This window comes from Protopterus annectens, chromosome 2.part1, assembly GCF_019279795.1.
Source record: "Protopterus annectens isolate FY-2018-M chromosome 2.part1, PAN1.0, whole genome shotgun sequence".
NCBI classification, from domain to species: domain Eukaryota; kingdom Metazoa; phylum Chordata; order Ceratodontiformes; family Protopteridae; genus Protopterus; species Protopterus annectens.
In genome coordinates this window covers 1,401,145,044-1,401,168,206 of record NC_056729.1, presented here as the reverse complement: position 1 = coordinate 1,401,168,206, position 23,163 = coordinate 1,401,145,044, and the positions used below count along the sequence as shown (strand labels likewise).

General features: G+C 40.5%; 1 protein-coding gene across 1 annotated transcript in view; it reads left to right on the top strand.

Annotated features, from left to right (window-relative positions):
• Positions 1-23,163, top strand: part of DTNB (dystrobrevin beta) — a 2,387,431-nt gene that overhangs the window by 2,172,661 nt on the left and 191,607 nt on the right. Inside the window, exon 16 of the mRNA XM_044062883.1 lies at positions 16,090-16,186. Within this exon, the coding sequence (XP_043918818.1) occupies positions 16,090-16,186 (97 nt within the window). The remainder of the gene's footprint in view (positions 1-16,089; positions 16,187-23,163) is intronic.

Genomic DNA, 23,163 nt, shown 5'->3' with positions numbered 1-23,163 from the left:
ACTCTTTGCTAAGGTTGTATTATCTTTTATTCGATCAAGAGTTCATTATTTACTGTTAGCAAGGCAACAGCTGCTCATGCTTCACTCTTTTTGTAAATGCAAGGGGAGTTTTTTATTCCTTGTTAATGTGTTTAAACTACATCACTTCGTGGCTTTGCTGGGGTTTCGGTGAGATACCTTCAGAAGTGCAGCTGATAACCCGTCCTTGTTATCCTGGCTTGCAGTGCCCTGGATCATAAATCCTCTTTGGCATGGAAGCACATTGTCTTGAGCAAAAACTACCTAGTGATATAATACCATTGTGTCTTCCCGAATTACATTTGCATAAGACCAGCTGCCTTTCCAGCACTGCTAAAGATCATTTTGCACTTTATTATAAATAATTTTGTGGATTACTTTACACATCTGACTTTCAGCATTCTGAGTCAGGAAATCCATTTCCCAGTAAACTACTTTGTACATCCAGAAGCTCTTAATGTAGCTGTTGGCAACCACTGATCTTTCTATTCATCTGTTTTAGACTTTTGTGCCATTACTAATGCGCCATTACTTAGTCTGCTTTCGTGATTAGACACTTCTGTTATGTAGGTTTCAGATAACCCTTTCAGCTTGATTGTATTATTTCCTCCTTTCCTGCTTTAGCTTTTTCAGCTCTATTTCTCCATTGTTTTACTGATGCATCATTATTCTGTGCAATGTCAGTTCTGCTAGCATCAATGCAAGAAAAAAGTATCCTCTCACCAATATAGGCTAGTTCCCCAAGTGTCATTGCCAGATTTCTCTCAGTCTATATAAATACTACTTCAGATCTCCCCTGAAATAGGAAGTATGTCTGGGGTGAAATGCCCGACCAACAAAGTGAAAAACATGCAAATTAAATGAATTTGTCAGTGAGTTAGTCAGCAATAAGATGTGGAGGTGCTCTCTGCAGAGCAGTGCTAAATATTTAACAGTGTGCACTGGTCACTGGATGATTGCTTTGTTTTACAATGCGATAAAATATTGTAACAGATTAACCGAACAGCTGCTTAACTCCTCAATTTTGAGTGGCAGTTGGCACATCTGTCCTTCTGTTAAGCAGCATCACATTGGGGAACTCCCCGACTGAGTCTTTTTTCTACAGATGGTAGTACTAAAGCACCCTTCTGCATTTTTACATGGGTCCTAATGTCCTGTATATCTGTCAGGATCCTGCAGTTAAATCCTCCTTTAACAAAAAAGTTTCACAATTAAGGATTTCACCTTTGCGAGCATGAGACTTCAGATTGTTACAGGAAAGCTGAGTTTGCCTCAGTTTGAGACAATGTTGTTGTGTCTTTCGGCTTTTCCCGGTTAGGGGTCGCCACAGCGGATCTCCGGTCCACTAATGATTGGTAGTTGATTTTTACATGCCGAGTTACCAGCCCTGACACACAACCTTCAACGAAGGTACGCCCATTCACGCATGTCTCCACGCAGAAGACGTTCTAGCTGAGAATCGAACTGGACAGCATCTTACTGTGAGGCGACAACGCTACCGCAGCACCACCACCACAATAGATTTTGATAACCTGAAGTTTCTCTCCTGAAAGATGGTTTTCTAGGTGGTGATGAGCTTAACGAGAATGATTTCTGAGTTCCAGGTCTTATTGTGCCAGTTGACTTATGTAGTATTTCATTCAGACAGGGTATGTGTATATTTAAGGTGATTTTGTTCATTTCATTCTTCCCACAATAGGAAAACAAGGGAGGAATGTCATAGAATGTTGTAGACAGACAACAAAGGTATAACGGGGCCAGAACTAAAGGTATCGTTACTGTCAGAAACAGAAATTGATGGCACTTGATAACCAGTTGGTTTACTAAGCCTTCTCATTCCCCTTAGCTTCTGTTCGGGCTACAACTTCTACTTATCAGCAGTTTATTTCCTTTCTTAACAACTGCACTGATAGTCCTATGTATTCTTGGGTTCGGCTGCTAGTTTTTGATATCAAGTTTTTTGTGACTGAGCAGACATAGCTCAGTTTGGAAACTGTATGTCACAGTGACTTATTTGCTAAGATTTCTGCCTCACAGCTGCAGTAAGGAACTGACCTCTTATTACACTTGTTCTCTTCTCTTTTTTATTTTTCCCCCAATACTGTTAGCCCCTCTCCAAATAAACATTTATTTATTTAAACTTCGTTAACTGGGTGGGTGGTTTAGTTTATCAACAAGGATGCAGGCCAGTAGGCAATTGCAGTAGCACATGTCTAAACGCAGGTTTACAGGTAGACATTTCAGTAGCAATGGGCATGCATATAAACAAGCACAGGAATTACCATACAGTTTCTAGAACTGCTTTCAAAATCACAATATGCCTGCTTTGGGTGTGTTCAACAAGTCTGTATAATGGTTATATATATATACATATGTAAATATGGTATGAAAGAAGTGAAACTACGAATCATTGTGGCAACAAAGATAGCTGTGAAATTAAGTTAATATCATAATTTTAATTCAGTGTGATAGCTAATACTATGAACTGTCCAGATGTACCTTTGCCCTTGCCATAGTGGTCCAGGTTGCGGAACAGATGGGCCATTAGCAGGTCAGTTCATTTAGCTAAATACACTCCTTAATTAAAGCAGATATCCCATTGTATTCTTCATGCCATGCATACCTCTCAACCTCTTAATGCAAGAAATCTGGACAAAGCCTAAAATAATGGGGGGGGGGTCAAAGGCCAAAAACTAGGGACAGATTTTAAATATTGCTCTTATAAACCCTTAAAGTTGCTACAATAACAGGATTTGAGTTAGCTTGATTTTTCTAAAGGATATTAAGTCTGAAACTCAACTGTATGTCATTATTTAGTAATTTTAGTCCCTGAGATTTTTCAGAAAGCCACAATTTGTTTGAGAACAGACCAAAAATATGAAGCAAAAATCTGGACATTTAAGAGGTATGACCATGAAATGTACAACAAAGGACTGGCAACTACCACAAAGCACATTCTGTTAGAGTTGCTACCACTTCTGTTGTGTTTTTTAAAAATATCTTACGCTGTGGCGACCCCTAACGGGAAAAAGCCGAAAGAAGCAAACAAAATGATGCCTGAATACAAATTAGGAGAGAATGCAAACTAGTTGCCTGGTCTAGCAGCAGTGCGGATTTTTGTAGCGCAGTTATTTAGAGAATTCTCTGCACTGCCATGGTGTAAATGAATAGTATGACATGGCATTGTGCCTGTGCCACTTCATTTTATTGTTGCAGGAATCTACATCCAAGAAAAGTAATACATCTGTTGTTGAGCACTGAGCGAGAAATGTTTAATAAGAGTAAAGACAGAGGGTCACATTGAATAACACCTACACTAAGTGTACATGGTCTGTATTCAAGAACATCCCTACCGCATTTATTTTGTGCTTTCTAGTCACTCAGAAAGATTAAACTTAGTATATATGTAGCCTATACTTTGTGGTAACCTTTATGAATCCCTGTCAATACTTAAAGCTGCAAGAATATCAGTAGGAAAACTAAAATTAGGAGAAGGTGCGAGTTGTGTCTGTGTTGTCCGTTCACTCAGAACAGTGTACACTTAGCGTATGCTTATTGTAGCACACTAAGTGTGCACAATATGTATTTAATAAAATTCTTATCACATTTTTTGTGCTTTCTAGTCACCCTGAAAGATTACACTAAGTGTACATGTAGTCTACACTTTGTGGTAACTTTGTGAATTTCCCTCAGTATTTAAAGCTGCAAGTAAATCAGTAGGAAAACTAAAATTAGGAAGAAGAAGGTGTGAGTTATGCTTGTGTTGTCTGGTCACTCAGAACAGTGTACACTTAGTGTACACATAGTGTGGGTGTTAATGAATCCCAGGGAGTCTTACATTTAGCAGGTACTACATTGACATTTGTCCACACTGTGTGTGTGTGTGTGTGTGTGTGTGTGTGTGTGTGTGTGTGCGCGCATATTTATACATTTCTTACTAAAAGAGCTGAAGATTATGTTGTGAATATGTTTGTGCTGGCATGCGAAAGTTAATGAATGTGTCATAATCATTTCAAACAAAAAGGAAGGGGATTATGCATGCTTGTGTAACCCATCCAGCCCTTGTAGCAAACCTGTGAACCGCCACTGCCATCCACAGAGTTTGCTGGGCAAGTAGGAAACAGAAGTAGATTGTCAGGCCTTTTTATTTATATCACACAAGTAAACACTGACATACATGCCCACCCACACCCCCCTAAGGACAGTTTAACTTTGACTGTCCATCTGTTATTGCATGTCTTTGGAAAGTGGGAGAAAACTGGAGTACCCAGAAAAAATCCATGAAAACAGAGAGAGGGTATACAGACTCCACCCCGGAAGGCAACCATAGCTGAGACTCAAACCAGAAAACCTCTTGCTGTGACGTGACAGTGCTACTTGTTCTGCTACCTAAAAAGTATAGTGCAAGATATGTATCTTAACTTACATGTTTACAAGTCAAAATTTGTGCTCATTTTTAAAGAATATGTCTCACAAGTGCAAATATTTCATCTTATTTTTTTTGACATTTGTTTACCTGGAAAGTCTGATTGGGACAGAAAGTGCCCATTTTCAGCAGATGCATGGGGGACAAAGCTCCAAATTAGCCAGTTAATTAAGGGAGGATTATTTTAAGTTAATGTATCAGAATTTATTAAAACAATGCCATTGAAGTACACACGGTTTATAAAGACTATTTGTTTTACTTTCATTTATTTATTTTTTGCAGTTTTGCCCTACTGCTTTTCATGTACCAAGCTGTCTCTTGGCTGGTCAGACCATTTATTCTCATCAGGGGTGGACTGAATGTTTTTTCTCCATAGCCTTCGCCATGTGCTGCTGGTGACTTGATGGAAGGGGTGTGCATTAGGCTGATCACATAGGACATTTCCTCATTTCCCAAGGGATGTTCCCTTCAAGCAGCCCTGCCTGTCCCCTCACTGCACAGTCAGTTGTTTACCTGGTTTCCACCATGGAAACCACACCACCTGTGTGCCTGGGAGTGCACACAAAGCCCACTCTTCCTCAGGAGAGGCAAGTGGTATGTGACCTTCACTCCTCCCCTCCCTGCTTGGCTTCTCCAGTGCCAGGGCTGCTAATACAACTATAGTCACCAGGATGACAGTCAAGGTTCCAGACTTCTGTATCACAGAGCCAGGCTTAATGCATCTGTTTTATTCTCCATTATCTATTTATTTATTTAGTTATTTCCATTTGTTTACCAGGATAGGCTGACTGGGCAGAGCCTTTTTCAGTGAAGGACCAGGTTAAAGAGCTAGCCCCCCCCCCCCCCCGATACATTCATTACATAAAAAACTTGGACCTGCAGTAAAACTCAAGGAGGAGGATGGAGACAGAGAGAGAGAGAGAAAGAGCAGGGTTAGGTAGTGTAATGCAGTGTAAAGCAGGAGGAAGGAGAGTTAGGAAGTGAGCAGAGAAGTATATGAGAGAGAAGTGAGGGAGCTATGGAGAGATGTTGGATAAGGAGACGTAGAGTTAGGAGTGGTTTTGTTTTAGTTGGTTTTTCAAGGCTTTTAGTTTGTTTTTCTGCGTTAGTGATAGTAGAAGGGAGTTTCAGGCCTTTGAGATGTGACAAGAGAAAAGGGAGTCACCTGCTAAGTTACTGGATTTGGTTATATTGAGTAGGTGTTTGGTTCCTGAGTGGAGGGTTCTACGGAGTGTATAGTTGAGGAAAAACTGGGCTGCAGTATTTTTCAGGGGTATAGATGAGAGAATGAGATTTCATTAGTTGAGAGAAAACAGGGTAGTTATGGCATTTAGTCCAGTGGAGTAGTTTTAAGGCCATGCAGTGATGAGCCCTGTGGAGCAGAATGCAACAAAATTTGCTACGTTATGATAGCACTGAACACTAGTGAGTAAGGGTTGGTAGTAAACGCGATGAAGCAAGATGTATTTCTTCACTTGTCATGTAAGGTTTTAGTCTGCAGAGGGTGATGCATTTTTTATGTGTGTTTTTTTATTACGTCTTTAGGGGACACTGTTTCTGTGATGGTGTTATTAGAAGAGGCTATAGAGATGTGGGATTGTTTGCTACACTGTGGTTTAGAGCTGAAAAAAATTGAACAAAATGAGCTTTTTTTTTTGAGTTTAACAGGAGTTGATATCAGATGTTCTTCGTGTTTCACTGTTACAGTCATTACATTTGGGTTATCTGCTTGCAGGTAGCCCTCAGTTGGCCTGATTAACAAAGTCTTGGGTCCTGCATCGGTTGCTGTCCCTTCTTCCATGACATCAGGTTGTCAGGGGAATAAAACATGCAGCCAATGCCATTATATCAGTCTTTCTTGCTGTGCGGTACCCAAAGCAGAAGCAGTTCGCAAGTGTCGGTCGGCCGACTCCTGAAATTTTCATTTTCGAGTTTCAGGACCAAAGTCTCCAACTAAAGCTAAGTACCCCATTGGGGAAACTTTTTCTTGCTCCTTACCGATGTCAGTAAAAGTTAATAATTGCATTACTTGTGGAAAGCAAATACCTCATAAAGATTTTCATTCGTACTGTATTCCTTGCCTAGGCCCTGACCACGACGTACCTTGCTGTCGATTTTGTGCTTTATTAAATCAGCGCACTGTCCGTCGTCAGTATATTTTCGCCTCTAAATATTTTGGTTCTCAGTTTAATTATCCAGAAATGTCATTGGTTAGCCATCCGACTATCAGGATTCCGAAAAAACGCAAAGATAAAGACGGAGACAGGCCGCTGAGGTCCAAAACTGCCGACGACGCTTCTCCTAAGCCAGTCGCCAGTTTGCCGGTTCTCAGTGAGGCGCTTTTGCAGCCCCTGATACTCGCTACTTCTGATTCGCAGGACTCTACTGAGACCCATTCGGAGTCTGGTATGCCGCGAGATGCTTCAACTATGGAACCCGTGGATGTCTGTACCTTGGATGGGTCCGGAGCCGCTGTGCAGGCACCGGCTTCTGAGGGTGTATTCAGGCCTATGGACTTGCATATTAAATTGATGCCTCCTTCTTTACTTAAGCCTAAATCTCAATCCATGCCTAAATAAATGACACCCAGGCCGCATGCTCAGGCCTCTATGCCTAAAAAGCAAATGATAAGAATGGCTGAAGATCTAATAACTCTAATCAGGGGTAGCCAACCCCCCCCCCTTCTAAAAGGCCTAGGACTGAAGTTGATTATGAATCTTCTGATCAGGATTCTGTTTTTGCTGTTTCGTCTGATGATCTGAATTTGCCCTTATCTACTTATGAAGATTCTGATGCAGAGGACTCCATTCCCTCTGCTTCCCCTCCTGAGGATTTTTTCTTTTGGGGAAACTTTAGATACTCTAAGGGATCATTTTCACTGGGAAAGCCAGGATTTTTCTGATTCAAAAAAAGAGGCTTAGAGATTTCCTTCTCCTACCTCAGCATAGGCCTTTAGCTATTCCTCCTGTACTAGACATTGTTGATGATGCTTTTTCAGAATCTAGTTTGGCCCCTGATTCCCTGCCTCCTGCTCCCAGAAATCCTGGCAGATACTACAGGGTCCCGGAGTACCACAAGTTCCTTTTTAAAAATCCTATTGCAGATCCAAAGACTATTTCACAGGGGTCCAAGGGTATTAAGGCTTCTACTGCTAAAAATCCTGCCCCTTCTGATAGAGACTCCAGGGCGCTGGATAGATGGGGTAAGAAGGTTTACACTTCTGCAATCTTGACCATTAGGACTTTAAACTGCCAGTTTCATATGTTAAAGTATCAGCAACATGTTATTGGACTGCTTAGACAGAAAATAATGTTGATTCTTGACTGTGTGGAAAATAAAGAATTACAGGATTTAATGCATTCTGCTGAACAAGTTGGAAAACATACTTTGCAATGTGGTTTTGATTCTTTAGAGGCCTCTTGCAGGGCTGCTGTTACTGGGTATGTTCTAAGAAGGCATGCTTGGCTTAAGGAGCAATCTTTGCCTGATCATGTTAAAGCTAAATCATTGGATGCTCCTTTAAATTAGGACCGCCTCTTTGGCAACAAGACTGAGGAAGTTCTTAAAAAGATGGAAGATAAAGCTAAATCTATGCAAACTGTTAAAGATTTTTTACAAGTTCAGCCTCCTAGATTTAGTAGGCACTGGCCCTCTAAGAATTGGTCCTTTCCAGCCCCTTCCAGGTCTTCTCAAGCCAAACCCAGACACAGCAAAACCCCCAGGTTTCAGTCCCAGGGGACACACAGAACTAAGCAGTGGGGGACCTCCACTTCCAAATCTGGGAATAATAAGACTCCCCCCTATGGTAAACTGTCTCAATGACTTCCTTTTAAAATTTCCAAGCACTTATGAACTGACTGCCCCTTTGGTGGGGAAAGATTGCTCTTCATGCAAAGAATTGGGAACTCATTACCCAGGACAAATGGGTTTTAAATATAGTGTCCCAGGGATACAGATTTAACTTCCCCATGCTGCCAACACCAAGTGGGTGGCCGGACCTAACCCCAAATCAGTGGGCAGAGGCCCAAAAACAACAAATACTTTCTCTCTTAAGCATGGGGGCTATTCAACTGGTACTAGAAGAGGAAAAGAGACAATGTTTCTACTTGAGACTTTTCCTGGTACCCAGAAAAGACAATTCATGGCATCCTATCCTGTACCTGTCTACTCTAAACATCTTTTTGGAGATTACAAAATTCAAGATGCCGAATGTTCACCAATTACTTCCTATTCCAGACAAAGATGCCTGGTTGTCAACACTAGATTTAAAAGAAGCCTACCTGCACATCCCAATCAGGGAATCTTGCAGAAGATACCTATGCTTCAAAGCAGGCTACACGCACTATCAGTTATCTGCACTGCCCTTTGGCTTATCTACTGTGCCCAGGGTATTCACAAAGTGCCTAGCTCCAGTCATTGCATTCTGTAGGCAAAGAAATATTCAAATATACCCATACCTGGACCATTGTCAAATTCATGCAGAAAGCCAGGACATACTTTTAAATCATCTGGACTTTGTACAAAGGGTTCTAACTTGTCTGGGGTACACCATAAACAAAAATAAATCGCAACTGGTACCCTGTCAACAAATTATATTCCTGGGAGCAAGCTTGAATACAACTTCCCAGATGGCTTACCTCACGCCAGAGAAACAAATTAATTTGACAACCTACTTCAAACAAGTGGCCACAAAAACCCTGCTATCTGCAAGACAAATACTGCAGGCCTTGGGGTTCATGATCTCCTGCATTCTTCTAATTCCATATGCAAGACTGCATATGAGGAAACTACAGTGGTATCTAAAAAGCCTATGGTGTCAACATTCTCAGGACCTAGAAACAATGATTCCTATCATACCTTGGCTACGCCTAGAGTTCCTTTGGTGGCCAGAGGCCTGCCACCAAAACAAGGGGCTACCTTTTACACCACCCCCTGCCGCCCAAACCCTAACAGAAGCATCAGACTATGCATGGGGGGGCTCACCTGGCAGGGAAGTGCATTCAGGGCAAATGGAACCCAAGTCAAATGCACCTGCATATCAATCAAAAAGAAATGTTAGCAGTACAGAATGCTCTGACAACCTTCAAGGACCATATTCTTCCAGGGCAACTAATGGTAAAGACGGACAACACCACTGTTATGTGGTACATAAACAAGCTGGGGGGTACACATTCTTACCCCCTCTGCAGACTAGCCATGGCATTGTGGAACACAGCCTTGAGCTACCAAGTGCACCTACAAGCTCAATTCCTGCCAGGAAAATTAAATACACTGGCAGATGGACTAAGCAGAAACCTCATGGACCCACACAAGTGGAAACTGGAACCAAGGACTTTCAACATGTTGACAAACAAATGGGGAAGCCCAGATATAGACCTGTTTGCCTCTCCCCAGAACTACCAATTGGACAAATTTTGCACAAGGACTCCCCACAAACAAGCCTGGTAAGTGGATGCTCTGTCCTTCAGCTGGAAAAACCTGTCAGTCTATGCCTTCCCCCTCTGCCTCTGGTCTCCAAAGTGCTACTAAAAATCAAACAGGACAAACCAAGGATGATTTTGATTGCTCCAGATTGGCTGCGCCAACACTGGTACCCCCTTCTGTGCAGTGTGTCATGGTTATCTCCATGGCATCTGCCTCAGACTCCTTCCCTGCCTTCTCAGCAGGATAACCAGATTCTGCACCCTCAGCTTCTAACACTGAACCTTGCAGCCTGGCTAATTACTTAATCTCTCCTTTACCATCCCTCAGCAAACCTGTGATGGATATCATTTTAGAGGCAAGGAGGCCTAGTACTAGAAAATCTTATGCTGAAAAATGGAAAAGATTCTGTGCCTGGAACCAATCTCAAGGGATGAGCACAGCAGCACCCAATTTACCTCAGATTTTACAATACTTAACTGAGATGCTTCACAAGGGCCTGTCTTTTTCCTCCATTAAAATCCAAGCCTCAGCCATTTCAGCTCATTATAACACAGAACCTCCCCTCTTCTCTCATCCACTGCTCAAGCAGTTCCGCAGAGGGGCCAAAAATTTGAGACCACCCAGGAGAGCTCCAACCCCTGCCTGGGACCTTAACCTTGTCTTGGAGAAACTCACTCTACCTTCTTTCTAGCCAGCTGCTACTGCAGACTTAAAATTTATTTCTTGGAAAACAGCTTTCCTTTTACCAATCACTTCAGCTAAAAGGGTATCTGAATTACAGGCCTTTATGGCAGTGGAGCCTTTCATCATCTTTCATGCGGACAGGGTGTCCCTCAGAACCAATACATCCTTCATGCCCAAGGTGGTATCCAGTGTGGCTCTTAATCAGTTCATTCATTTGCCAACCTTCTTTCCCAGTCCACAGAATAAAGAGGAATGGATACTGCATTCCTTAGATGTGCACAGACAACTTAGATTCAACTTGCACAGGACTAAACCTCAAAGGAAATCTGAACAACTGCTGGTGTCATTTGCTGCAGGGGCAAAGGGGAAGGCTATTTCAAAGCAAACCATTTCTAAATGGATAATCCATTGCATTCATTTCTGCTATAAGCACCATGGAAAACCTCTCCCCCAGGGGATCAGACCTAACTCCACCAGGGCTGCATCTATCTACCTCTACAGCCTTTTGCAGAGGCGTCCCTACTAGGCACATCCTAGAAGCTGCTACCTGGAGTTCTGTACATACCTTCACCAAGCATTATCATTTGCCAATTTTCTCTAAATCCTGAGCTTGCTTTGCCACTGCAGTCTTGCAAGGCCTTATAGCTGGCCCTAATGCTAATTCCTCCTCCCAACCATAGCTTTAGGAATCTACCCAAATGTAATGACTGCAACAGTGAAACACGAAGAGCATAGTACAGTTGTGTACACTTACCATAAATGTAGATGTTCGAGTGTATTTACTGTTGCAGTCCTAGTTACCCTCCCTCCAGCCCCCTAACTTCTTTTGGCTATATCTCTCCTTTCCTTTACTATGCTTAAAAGCCTTTTTGGTGTATTTGCTTTTTCGTTGGAGGTATATCTTTGTACTTTTATATTTAATTGCTTCCCATTAGGGGGGCACCTGACATCTGAGGCAAGAAAAACTGATGTAATGGCGTTGGCTGCATGTTTTATACCCCTGACGACCTGACGTCATGGAAGAAGGGACAGCAACCGACGCAGGACCCAAGTCTTTGTTAATCAGGCCGACTGAGGGCTATCTGCAAACAGATAACCCAAATGTAATGACTCCAACAGTTAATACATTTGAACATCTACATTTATGGTAAGTGTACACAACTGTACTTTCAACCACATCCCAACTGATAGTAGGGATTCCTGGGTTAGTTGCTGAAGTTTTTCAAGAGACTTTGCTGAACAGATTACAGATGAATCATTAGTGTATTGAATGATGATTGCATGTTTAGATCATATATAAATATAATGAATAGGAGATGGCCTAGGATAGAGCTTTGGGGATATAGGAAGGAAGGACGGAGGATATTTAATTTTGCCATTTGACAGATTGTTGCTTAATAAATATATAGCTGTTGGACCTTGATAGAGAGGATGCATCTAGTCCAAGTTTGAAGTGAAGCACAATATCAAAGGCCTCGGACAGTTCTAGAAATAGTGCAGATTCAAGATTATCTGAGTTTCTGTGTGTATTGATATAGGCAGAGAAATTGTAGAGAGCAGAGAGTGCTATGTTGTGGTTGAAAACCATGTTGGGTGAGGGAGACTAGTTTATAATCAAGTATTGGTTTAAGGAGTTGATAGTAAATGTACTTCTCAAGGATTTTGGATAGTGACAAGAAGGTGGAGAAAGGACTGTATTTACTGAAGTCGATTGATTAACCACTTTATCTAGCAGCAAGATATAAGATGCTTTCCAGAGTTATTGAACATATCTTTCTGTGATTGATTGAGTAATTAATATGGAGACAGGGTACACTAGGATATCAGCTGCAATTTTAATGCATTCAGTTGGGATGTTGTCTAGAGCCAAAGTAGTTGGTTTTAGTTGTAGCAGGTGCTTTTTGAGACAATAGGTTGGTATAGGTTGCAGAGAGAGATGTTACAGGTAGAATGGCTGTTTTCTTTGTTAGATGGAGTTTTTAAAGTTTTCTCAGGGATGCAACTGATTTGTTTTTGCATTTTGAGCCAGTTATGCCTGAAAAGGGTTGCTAGACCAGTGCAACCCACCTGGTTAAACTAAGAATAAGTAAAACTCTTGTCCATTCATACTCCTGGAGAGGAAAGAGCTCTGCAGCCCTGGGATGAGAGATGATCAACCCAGATATTTTCCCCAACCTTTTGAAGTGAAAGTTGGTAGCTGGCAGGTCTTGCTTCATTGTAGGGTTTATTTATTTTTTATGTCAGTTTCTCATCAGTTATGAAACTTCCTACTTCAAATGACTGGTTGTAAAAAGACCAGTAGCAGAACTTCTGTCACTGCTAATGAACTTACTTTGTGCGACAGCTGTTAATACTTCTGCCTTTTCTATATGCTATTGCTTTTCCATGTTTAGATGCAAATCCTTTGATGAATTTGCAGCCAGCATATATAACTGACCACAGATTCAGAACTAAATTATGAATAGAAAAAGGCATCTCAAAATATTTATGCATGCCTTATTAAAAAAAAAAAAAAAAAAAAAAAGGTGAACCAACCTCAACCTGATATGTTCCTAAACTTTATTAAAGTTTTTTTTTAGTTATTTTGGGGTTACAGTGTCTTTTGATAAATGTATCGATGACAGATTCGTACTTGTAATTCAAAATCAAATTCAACACCACAGTTGTGTTTAAATATAAAATTCCCTGTAGGACTAGATTCTCAAAGCTTTTTGGGACAGTTATCATCATGTAAAATAAGGCTCCCAGATGTTTTTAGTGTTATTAGAAACTGTCACTGCTTTTTGTAGCTAAACCACGTAATACCAGAGTTAAGAAAAACTATGTAAACTGAACAGGCAAAACAGACTACTGAAAAACAAAATAGAGAAGAAACCACACAGTAGCACAGAACGAAATGATAAAGCGCTTTTCGTTTATTCCAATAAACAAACTTCTTCAGATCAAGAAAAACAAAAAGTCACAGCTTAAATACTATCTGGGCTAATACTTACAAAGTCAATTAACTACTTAAGGTGAAAGCTGACTTACAAGACACGCCCTGTTTGCAAACACAACTAGACTAAAAACTGCTTTTAAAGTAAAAGCTAAAAATCCAAATAGTCAGACTAAAAGTACAACTAGCGTTGTCTATAAAAATGTGTACTTTTAGACAAATGGATTTGTGAGCCAGTGGATGAGAAGTCAAAAGATATAAAAGCTTTAAGTGAATGCAGTAATTGCTAAGACAGTTTGATTGCATCCATCTAAAGGTCATGTCACCTAAACCATTATCTCCAACTGCTTAGTACCTTTGCTTTCTACATACCTGATCAACTCACTCATCCTAAACTCTGATTCAGCTTCCCACACTATTACTGCTCTAAGCCCTCTGTGCATACTCCAGTCCCCTCTTTCATCCTAAGCTTTTCTAACATGCCTACTATTGCCAATGTCTCTAACACTCTCCTCTTTTCCTACTTTAACTCTCTTCTCCCTTTTCTTTTACACTTGTGTGAGTGTACATATATTTGGCTTGTTAGATATAAGATTTACTATCAAAATGTTGCGGGACAAAATAAATCCAATTCAGAACACTGAGAAATAATAACAAAATGTAAAACATTCTACATATAACAATGTTGAATCAGCTGAATGAATTCAGCAGATTCAACATTATCGTCAAGCACATCACGTAATGTCCGTATAGGAGCACAGTTAAACTAAACTCCTATACCTTACATCATGTTTTTGCAAGGGGGCAAGTCCCCCCTGCACTCCCCTAGTGGGGGGCTGCCCCCCACACCCCCTGCTAACTATATATTCCAACTCTGAGATTGCAATTTCTAAGCTACGTAGAAGACGATCAAGTCAGTATGCCTGACAGGGCATATTATCAGTGAGGAAAGGAATGACTTTCCCAAACCTCTATACATATGTGTGTGTGTGTGTGTGTGTGTGTGTGTGTGTGTGTGTATATATATATATATATATATATATATATATATATATATATATATGGTTTGTCAGGTTTTCTGTGCTTACTCAGACATGGAATTTGCTGTTATTTGTATACTACACATTGTTTTGTTACAGTATGATGTAACTAGGTCTCAGGCTGCAATTGGTCATTATGTGATCAGTCTTCTAACCCAGTAAATAAATAAATAAATTAGATTTTAATGACTGCCAAATGATTGGGCAGCCAAGAGAAGTAAAGATTGGGTCCAGACATTCTTTATCTGCTGTCATGTTCCACATTTCTATAACTTGTTGTTAGCTGTACTAGTTAAAGTAGTGCAGCAGTATTGTGCAGGGTGATTAACTAATTAAACTTTGAAAGTGGTTAAAGTTTTATCTACATCTGCCATTACTGCAACTCTGATTAAAAAATAATAAAGGTCAGATTTTGCCAGCTGATCAGAAAGCACTTTTTTCTCCTTCTAGAGATAATACTCCTTGTTCAGAACTGGCCATTGGCCACCATAATGGCTTCATAGAAGAGAATGGCCAGGAATTCTTAAGTTTTCCCGCATTTCTTGGATGGAGATGAAAGTAACATTACTTTTACCCATGTCCTGGTAGGGAAGGAGTAGTTATACACACATTACTGCCACTAGATCAGCTTTAAGGCAGAGTAACAAAAGGTATTAAGATAACTACATATTCTACTTCCAGATGAAGAAATAAATACAAAATAAAAGGGCTGTGTGTCCCTTATCAAGAGTAACAGCAACTGACCAGACACTGCCATATAGGTACAGACTGGGGGTCTGTTACACTTACACTGATATTTTGAAAACTTTGCATAATTCCCAGTTAGGATATGTAAATATCGTGGCAGTACTTGGAAAGGTGGGACTTGTCTGTTGTAGACTGTGTGTGTGTGTGTGTGTGTGTGTGTGTGTGTGTGTGTGTGTTTGTGTGTGTGTGTAGCTCAATTGTCCAACCAGATGATTTGACTTAAACAGGAGCTCAACGTAGGAAGCATATGGAGAATACGTGTATATAGATGACGGATGGATATTGATATAGTTATAGATGGATGTAGATGTATATCTATCTTTATCTACATACAGATGTAGCTATATTAGGTCAGTGATGCTTACAAAAGCAACATTACCTTGTTAACCTTCATCTACATCAAGCTAGCACCACAGCTGAGCTGTGACCACTGCTGTCTGAGTTGTATTTCCTGTTATTATTGGCAGATAGACAGGAGGGTATTGGCTTTTAAAAGTTTTAAAACTGGTTAATACATTGGCTGCATTCATGTTGCTGTTTTGCATTATTTTTGTCAGTTTTTAATATGCGGTGCTGGTGACTAGAAATAGAAAACATAACCTGTAAAAAGAGCATACATTTAAAGCCTTAATGTGATATTTTAGTGCAATTCCTGTGGCATATTGGTTTCTCGGTGCTTTTGTTTGAGGTGAAGCATATGAAACATAAGTTTCAGAAAGCAGACAGCTGCCTGGTATAAGATTCTCCTGAGGTTTCCAAAAATAACACCCATTCCTAACAAGAAACGTATGTTTTTCTGCTTGTCCCTTTTTCAGGCAGAGGAAAGATGAGCTGGAACAGAGGATGTCGGCACTGCAGGAGAGCAGACGTGAGCTGATGGTTCAACTAGAAGGACTAATGAAGCTGCTGAAGGTAAGACGCTTTTTCTGATGCAGACATGTGTCTCATTTTATTTTATTCAGCCTGGAGCTCTCTCTCTTCTGCCGTATCATTACCTGCAGGGCTTTATAGTGATGACTGGACTGTCTCTGTCAGATTCCCATCATTGCTGTGGCTTTACACTACATTAGAAATGAGGACTGACACATTGAGAAAGTGACATACCTTCCTTAGTTATCAGTTTCAGATGAGAAATGTTACATGTTTGTGATGTACTTAATAGGAAACCTCCAAATTCAGCTGCTAGCATTTGTAAAACTGCTTCTACAAATTATGTCATGAATAATTAGCCTGTCATATCCTTTTTCTAATTTAACAGGATCAAAGAACACTGGTTAAATGTGAGAAAATCACAGCATTTCACCCATGTCAGAACAGCAGTCATTTACAGTTGACTTACTGTTAATGTTTTTCATTTACATTACATAATGAATGCTTGAATACTATAGCAGTACACAAAGAACGCAAACTGTGTGACCACGACTGGAGAACAGAGGTGTGTGTCTTTCATCTTTGTGTCACAGTGGTGGATAAAACAGAAAAACAAAGTCATTTTGGTCTCTGTAATTCCCTGATGAAAGTCAGAACTGGATTACATACTATTCATTTGAAGTATCAAAAGGAATAAGTCATGGGCAATTTTATACAGCAGGGTTAAGATTTCAGTAAGGCCCTAGAAACCATGTCCAACTTATAATGCTTAGTAAAGGTATGGATGGAAGACCAAGTAGCAGCTTCAAGGATGGAATTGGTGTCCAACCCTTTGAAGAAGGCACCAGAAGGGGCAACAGTCCTAGTGGAATGAACTCTGACAGACGTAGATGGAGATTTGCCATGAAAAGAATAACAAAAGGAAATGGCTTTAGATATCCAGGAGGAGATGGTTTACTTGGAAACAGGCAAACCTAATGACCTGGGATGAAAAGAAACAAAAAGCTGATCAGACTTACAAATGGTCCTAGTTTTATATAAATAGTGCCTGAGCTGTCTGTGCATATCCAGTGCATGACCCTCTCACTAGCAGACTTAGGAGAAGAGAGAAAAAAAGAAGGGCGTTGTCCCAACTGATTTACTACCTTGGGCATAAAATGGCTTTTGAACTGGCGGCAAAGATGTTCTGGGTAGTTGCATCTGCATGTCCCTTTTATGCCCTTCTTTCTGTGCAGGGAGTGTAGATGTAACATACGGTGCATCCAACACCTTTAGGCTTTTGCAAACTGGCCAAGTGTTGGGCTACCCCGGGTGGGAGATCCCTCCCTTCTGTATGGAAGACTGCAACAGTGATATAGAAGGACATCGTTTTTATAAGTGGAATAAAATCAGGGATGTTCTCCAGATGCAGTTTGAAGAATTTTGCTGAGTTAGCATTGCTGTAATTAATGCTGAAAGTGATCAACCACATATTTTTTGACGACATTTCTGGCTTTGTGGACAGTTGACATAAGAGGAGTGGTATGGGGATGAAATAAGTGGTAATTATTATTACTATTTTTACATTATTGCTGGTTGTCATTCTTCAACCAACTATTTTTGAATACTTTCCTGGTTTTGTGATTTGTTTGGACAGTTGATCTGAGACAAGCATTATTTTATCTTATTTTTCCAGGGATGCACGCAGTGGTCAAAGATATTTTGGGACGTATTTATCTGGCATTATGATTTATATGAAGCAACTTGGATTCTTATACTTTAATGTGTGGTAACTTGTTTTGTGTGGACTGCAGATGTGAAATAATACTCCATCAGACGTCATAGCTATAACTTTTGGGTGGGGGATGGGGTTGTCAGAATTAAACTAACTTAACTCTCTTGTCATTTTCTCGGTTTAAAACCGTTACTATCTGGCTTTGCAGAACTAGTGTGCATTTTGAGAAGTAAGATGGGCTACTTACAAGGAAAGACTAGACACAATTGCTGTGGCTGTCTTCTTCAGAGGGTAATGACTTACTGTTTGCTTGTATTCTTTGCTTCACATAATCACATTACTCCTACAAAGTGCAATATTTTAATGCGTGCCAACTGTTTGTTTGGAACAAAGGTAAAATACATTACACGGTCATCCTGTTTTATTGCAGTCAGGCTAAATTGTTTGAATTGTACATAGAAATGGCTATAACTGTTTCATGGGAAACACCTTGGTGGAAGTAATGGACCAGGTTACTTATTTAGTTTAAGACTCATCTTGGTTAATTTAGTGCCTTATGGGTGACATGGAGCTTGCTTGGTAGTTATTTATCCAAATAACAGATACCCCTGTTTACGCCATTGGTGTTATATCTTAGAACTTTTTTCTTTCTTTTTTTTTATTTATTTCTTTTTTTTTATAAAAATAACATAACACCACTCCAAAAATGTCCACTGCTTCTTTTACTGTAAAAAACTGTTTTCATTCTTGAAGTTAACAGAACTTCCTCAGAGTTAAAATAAGTTACATCACTTCCTGCTGTTTAAATACAAATTTTGGTGCCAAAAACAAGAACCAAATTTAAAGAGAAATGTACCTTTAAAAAAAACTTACTTCAATAATTTAATATTAACTGTAATAAAAACCAATAAATAACATTGTTAGTAAAAACATTTCATAAAAAAGAGATTTCTTCTTTAAAATACATGTGTGCACTAGGCTAATGGCCCTGGAGCCTTTACAAGCCTAGTCCATAGGATTACCCTGCCATTGTACCACCCAACCTTAGTTCCCAGTGCCTCTGTCGAGTAAAGCCACTGAGACAGAGAATAGTTGGAGTTTTTTTAGTCTGTCCATATAGGATAAATATTTGAGGCATAGGATCCTCTTTGTGAGGTACTTTTGCGGCCTCTCCAGTTGTTGCAGGTGTTTAGTGAGGTACGTGCCAAATGGGGCATTGTACTCGATGATTGGCCTAATGAGGGCAGAATAGAGGAAGGCAATGATGTCTTTCTTCCTAGAAGCAAAACCCTTAGTAATGAGATGTGCCACATAGGACTTTCTGACCACAGTGGCAATGTGGTGGTCAAAAGAGAGGTTGCTGTCAACCTGTGTTCCTAGATCTGTTATAACACCTTTTGTGTTCAGTAGACTACCATCAATGTGGTAAGGGTTTTTCCCAAAGGGGATGATGACACATTTTTTTGGCATTGAGCTTAAGGCCATGGTTCTGACACCAGTCGTTGGTCTCAATGAGGCCTTTCTGTAGGATGTCAGCATTACTTGGGGAGTTAATAATAGCTCCCAACTTGCAATCGTCTGTAAACTTTGTCAGCCAGATTCCCTTCATGTTGGCCTGGACTTCAGAGAAGTAGATACCAAATAGGAAATGACCCAGGACCGAACCTTGTAGGACTCCACTCATGACTGGTCAGCAGTCTGACTTGGAGTCAGATACTTTCATACTGTGGGTTCTACCTGTGAGCCAGTTTGCAACCCACCTAGTGATATAGGGGTTGATGCCTAGCTTAGTGAGTTTTTCTATGATTCCTGCATGGGGAATGGTATCAAACGACTTGGCCAGATCAAGGTAGGTTATATGATCCACCTTGCCTTCATCCACAGCTCTGGTGACTGACTCAAAGAAGTTGACCAAGTTGAGAAGGCATGATCTAACCTTCACAAAACCAAACTGTGTGGAATTCAGAGTTTGAAGAGTCCCTATATCATTGTTTATTAGGTCCATGATGATGCATTCCATAGCTTTTCATATCAGACTCATCAGGCTAATGGGGGGAATTGTTCCCAGGGTCTGTAATCAGTCCTTTTTGGAGAGGGATGACTGTAGCAGTGCGCCATTCGGTAGGGACAAAGCCTGAGGTGAGGCTGTGATTGAACAGGGCACACAGGTGAGGTGCCAGTTCACTCTGTAGTTCATGTAGAACACAGCCAGGAATATTGTCAGGTCCCATAGAAGCTGTATTCTTGGTCTTGGACAGTGCTGTTTTAACCTATGCAGCAGTAATACTGGGTGCCTGGTAATCTACTGGTATTGTGACTGGTCCCTTGGGGGGGGAGTAAAGTTGGCACTGAGTCTGTCGGCCAGTGTATTGGCAATATCTGTTGGCTCTGTATAGGAGGTACCATTGTGCAGTAGCTCAGAGCAAATCTGGGTATTGCAGTGGAGATTCTTTACATAACTATAGAAGGCATTGTGGTTGTCTTTACTATCTGCTGCAATTCTGTTTTCATAGCTAGCTTTAGAGGATTTGATGAGGATCTCAACTTTTTGTGAGGCTGATAAAGGAGTTTTTCCAGTCTTGGGACTTCACTTTATTCCACATCAGTTTCATCCTTCTGTTGTAGAGTTTGTTTATGGCAGGAGACCACTAGATTGGCTTCCTTTTTTTGGAGAGAGTCTTGGTTCTATTGGGTATGGCGAGATCCATGGATTTGTGTACGTGTATTGGTGTATGATTTGGCGGTCATGCAACTGATCTTCGTTTGCATGGGTGCAGTGAAGTTAGCCACCTCTGTTTTTAGGAGCCCAAAGTTAGCTTTGTAATAGTTTTTCATGGTGGTTAGATTTGCAGTGGGGGTAGGAGGGATGTGGATTTCCAAGGTGATTAGTTTGTGGTCGGATCTAACCAGGGAGGAGTTGACTATTGGTGTAGAGCAATGGTCACCCATGTTAGTAATGACCAGGTCAAGGATGTTGCTACCTTTAGTGTGGTCCAAGGCATTGGAATTAATGAATTCCTGGAAACGTTGGGCAAGTGTATTGGTACATGAGTAGTTTTCCAAGTTAATGGAGGGGTAGTTGAAGTCGCCCAGTATGAGAGTGTTAGATTGGACCTTAATAATTCTCCAGGGTGCTTAGGAACATACATGTGAGTCTTGGGATATGGTTGGGGACCTATAGCAGGCTACAACCTGAATCACTGTCTTATCCGATGTTAGCTGCACCTGAAGTATCTCAGATGCTTTATGTTGGACTACCAGTCTGGAGGTGTGTGCATCCTTTATGAATATGGAAACACCACTGCCTTTGGAACTTCGGTTCAAATTCTGGGGCCAAAAGGTGTGGAATGAGTTATAGCCTGCCTTGAACCAGGTCTCTTTTACGGCACAAATGTCGATGTTCTCCATTTTAAGGAGTGCCAAAAAAGTTCCCTTTCCTCCAAGGCTAAACTTCATCCCCCCCCCCCCCACTGGGGGGAACCTTTACCAATACACAAAAATAAATTTTTCTAAAGTTAGAACAGACCATAAAATGTTTGTATAATGCATTTCTACTGTCTTTCGTATGGATAGCGTTAGTGTGCTGGTAAATCATTTTCCTGAGGGACCCCTCAGTCTTACCTATGTAGAATGCAGGACAGCTGGCGCAAAGGGCTAAATACACTACCGCTTTGCTATTGCAGTCATAACTTCCCTTAAGTGAAGTCACTCTAAGGAAGCCAGTTATTAAAAAATGGATACCCTGTAATATAAATCTGCCTAGTTTAGATACCCCACAGTACCTCTTACCCAGTTTCTTTGTATAATTTGTACCCCTGCTTTGATTTATTTCAAGTTTTATTTTTAACTTAAAACTGTTTTTGTAAACAAACCTAGGGTTCGGCCCCAATTTGGTCATAAGATCAAATGCACCAAAAAGGGTTGTCCAGTGGGAACTAAAAATCTTTGTTAGGGAAGATATATGCCTGCCTTAACTTAACACCATGGCCCTGGACCAGTTGTTATCATTAATAGTTCTCCCTGCTGCTATCCCTCCCCATAATACAAGGGTTTGTAGTGTATATGCCTCTGACCTTTTACCCACTCCCTTAAATTCAACAACGTGTGCCATGGGTAGCCTCTTTCTAGGAACATATCACATGGAATCATGGTCTCATTGTCAAAAACTTGTTCATCAGAAATAAGCCTACTCAGTCTAATCAGCTACCCCATCACAAGATTTTTCTTCTGCCAAAATGGATGTTGTCTGTCATAATGAAGAAAGCTATTTGAGTAAGTCTCCTTCCTAAAAATGGTTGATTCAGATTTACTACTCTCATTATTTTTAATGACTAAGACATCAAGGAAAGGTAAGGATACCAAATTAAGTTGGCGAGTAAACTTAAAAAAAATGGTTGTGCCAGTAATATAGTCTAGAAAGGCATCCAATTATTCAACATCCCCTTTCCAGAGAATAAAAATACCGCCCAGGTATCGAATGTACAACTGGATTTTAGACCAGAAAGGGGATGCAAACAAAATTGTTTTCCCAGGACCATAAAATCAGATTGACAAACACCAGCACTGAGGTCACTGCAGTGGCAACCCTTTTCAACTGCTTAAAATATCCACCTTCAAAAAATACAAAATTAGGTCTTAACACAAGGTCCGTATGGTGATAAACAATATCAGTCTCCATTTTGTCAAGAGTAGTTACCATGGCAATGGTCTCAAAAAGAATTTAAGGCCTTGATCCTGGGGTATTACTAAAAATAAGTCCTTGGTATCAATAGTCACAAACCAGATATCCTCAGAAAAAGCAGTTCTTGAAAGAATTTCTAGTGTACCTCATTGACCTAAAAATCTTTTAACTTGATTTGGTTTTAGAGCCAGCCAAGACAACTATAGGCCTCAACAGCAGGAATGATTTGGTTTTAGAGCCAGCCAAGACAACTATAGGCCTCAATGGTGGGTCCTCCACAGATTTATGAATCTTTGTTATCCCAAAAATGGCTGGAATTTTTGGCTTTTTAAACACCATATACTCACTCAATTTAGGTGCCATGTTGTGGGTACAACACATGTCTTCAAGCCAAATATCAATCTGCTTATTCTTCTTCTTCTTTCGGCTGCTCCCATTAGGGGTCGCCACAGCAAATCAACTGTTTCCATTTCTTCCTGTCCCCTGCATCTTGCTCTGTCACACAAACCACCTGCATGTCCTCTCTCACCACATCCATAAACCTTATCTTAGGCCTTCCTCTTTTCCTGTTACCTGGCAGCTTCATCCTTAGCATCTTTTTCCCAATATACCCAGCATCCCTCC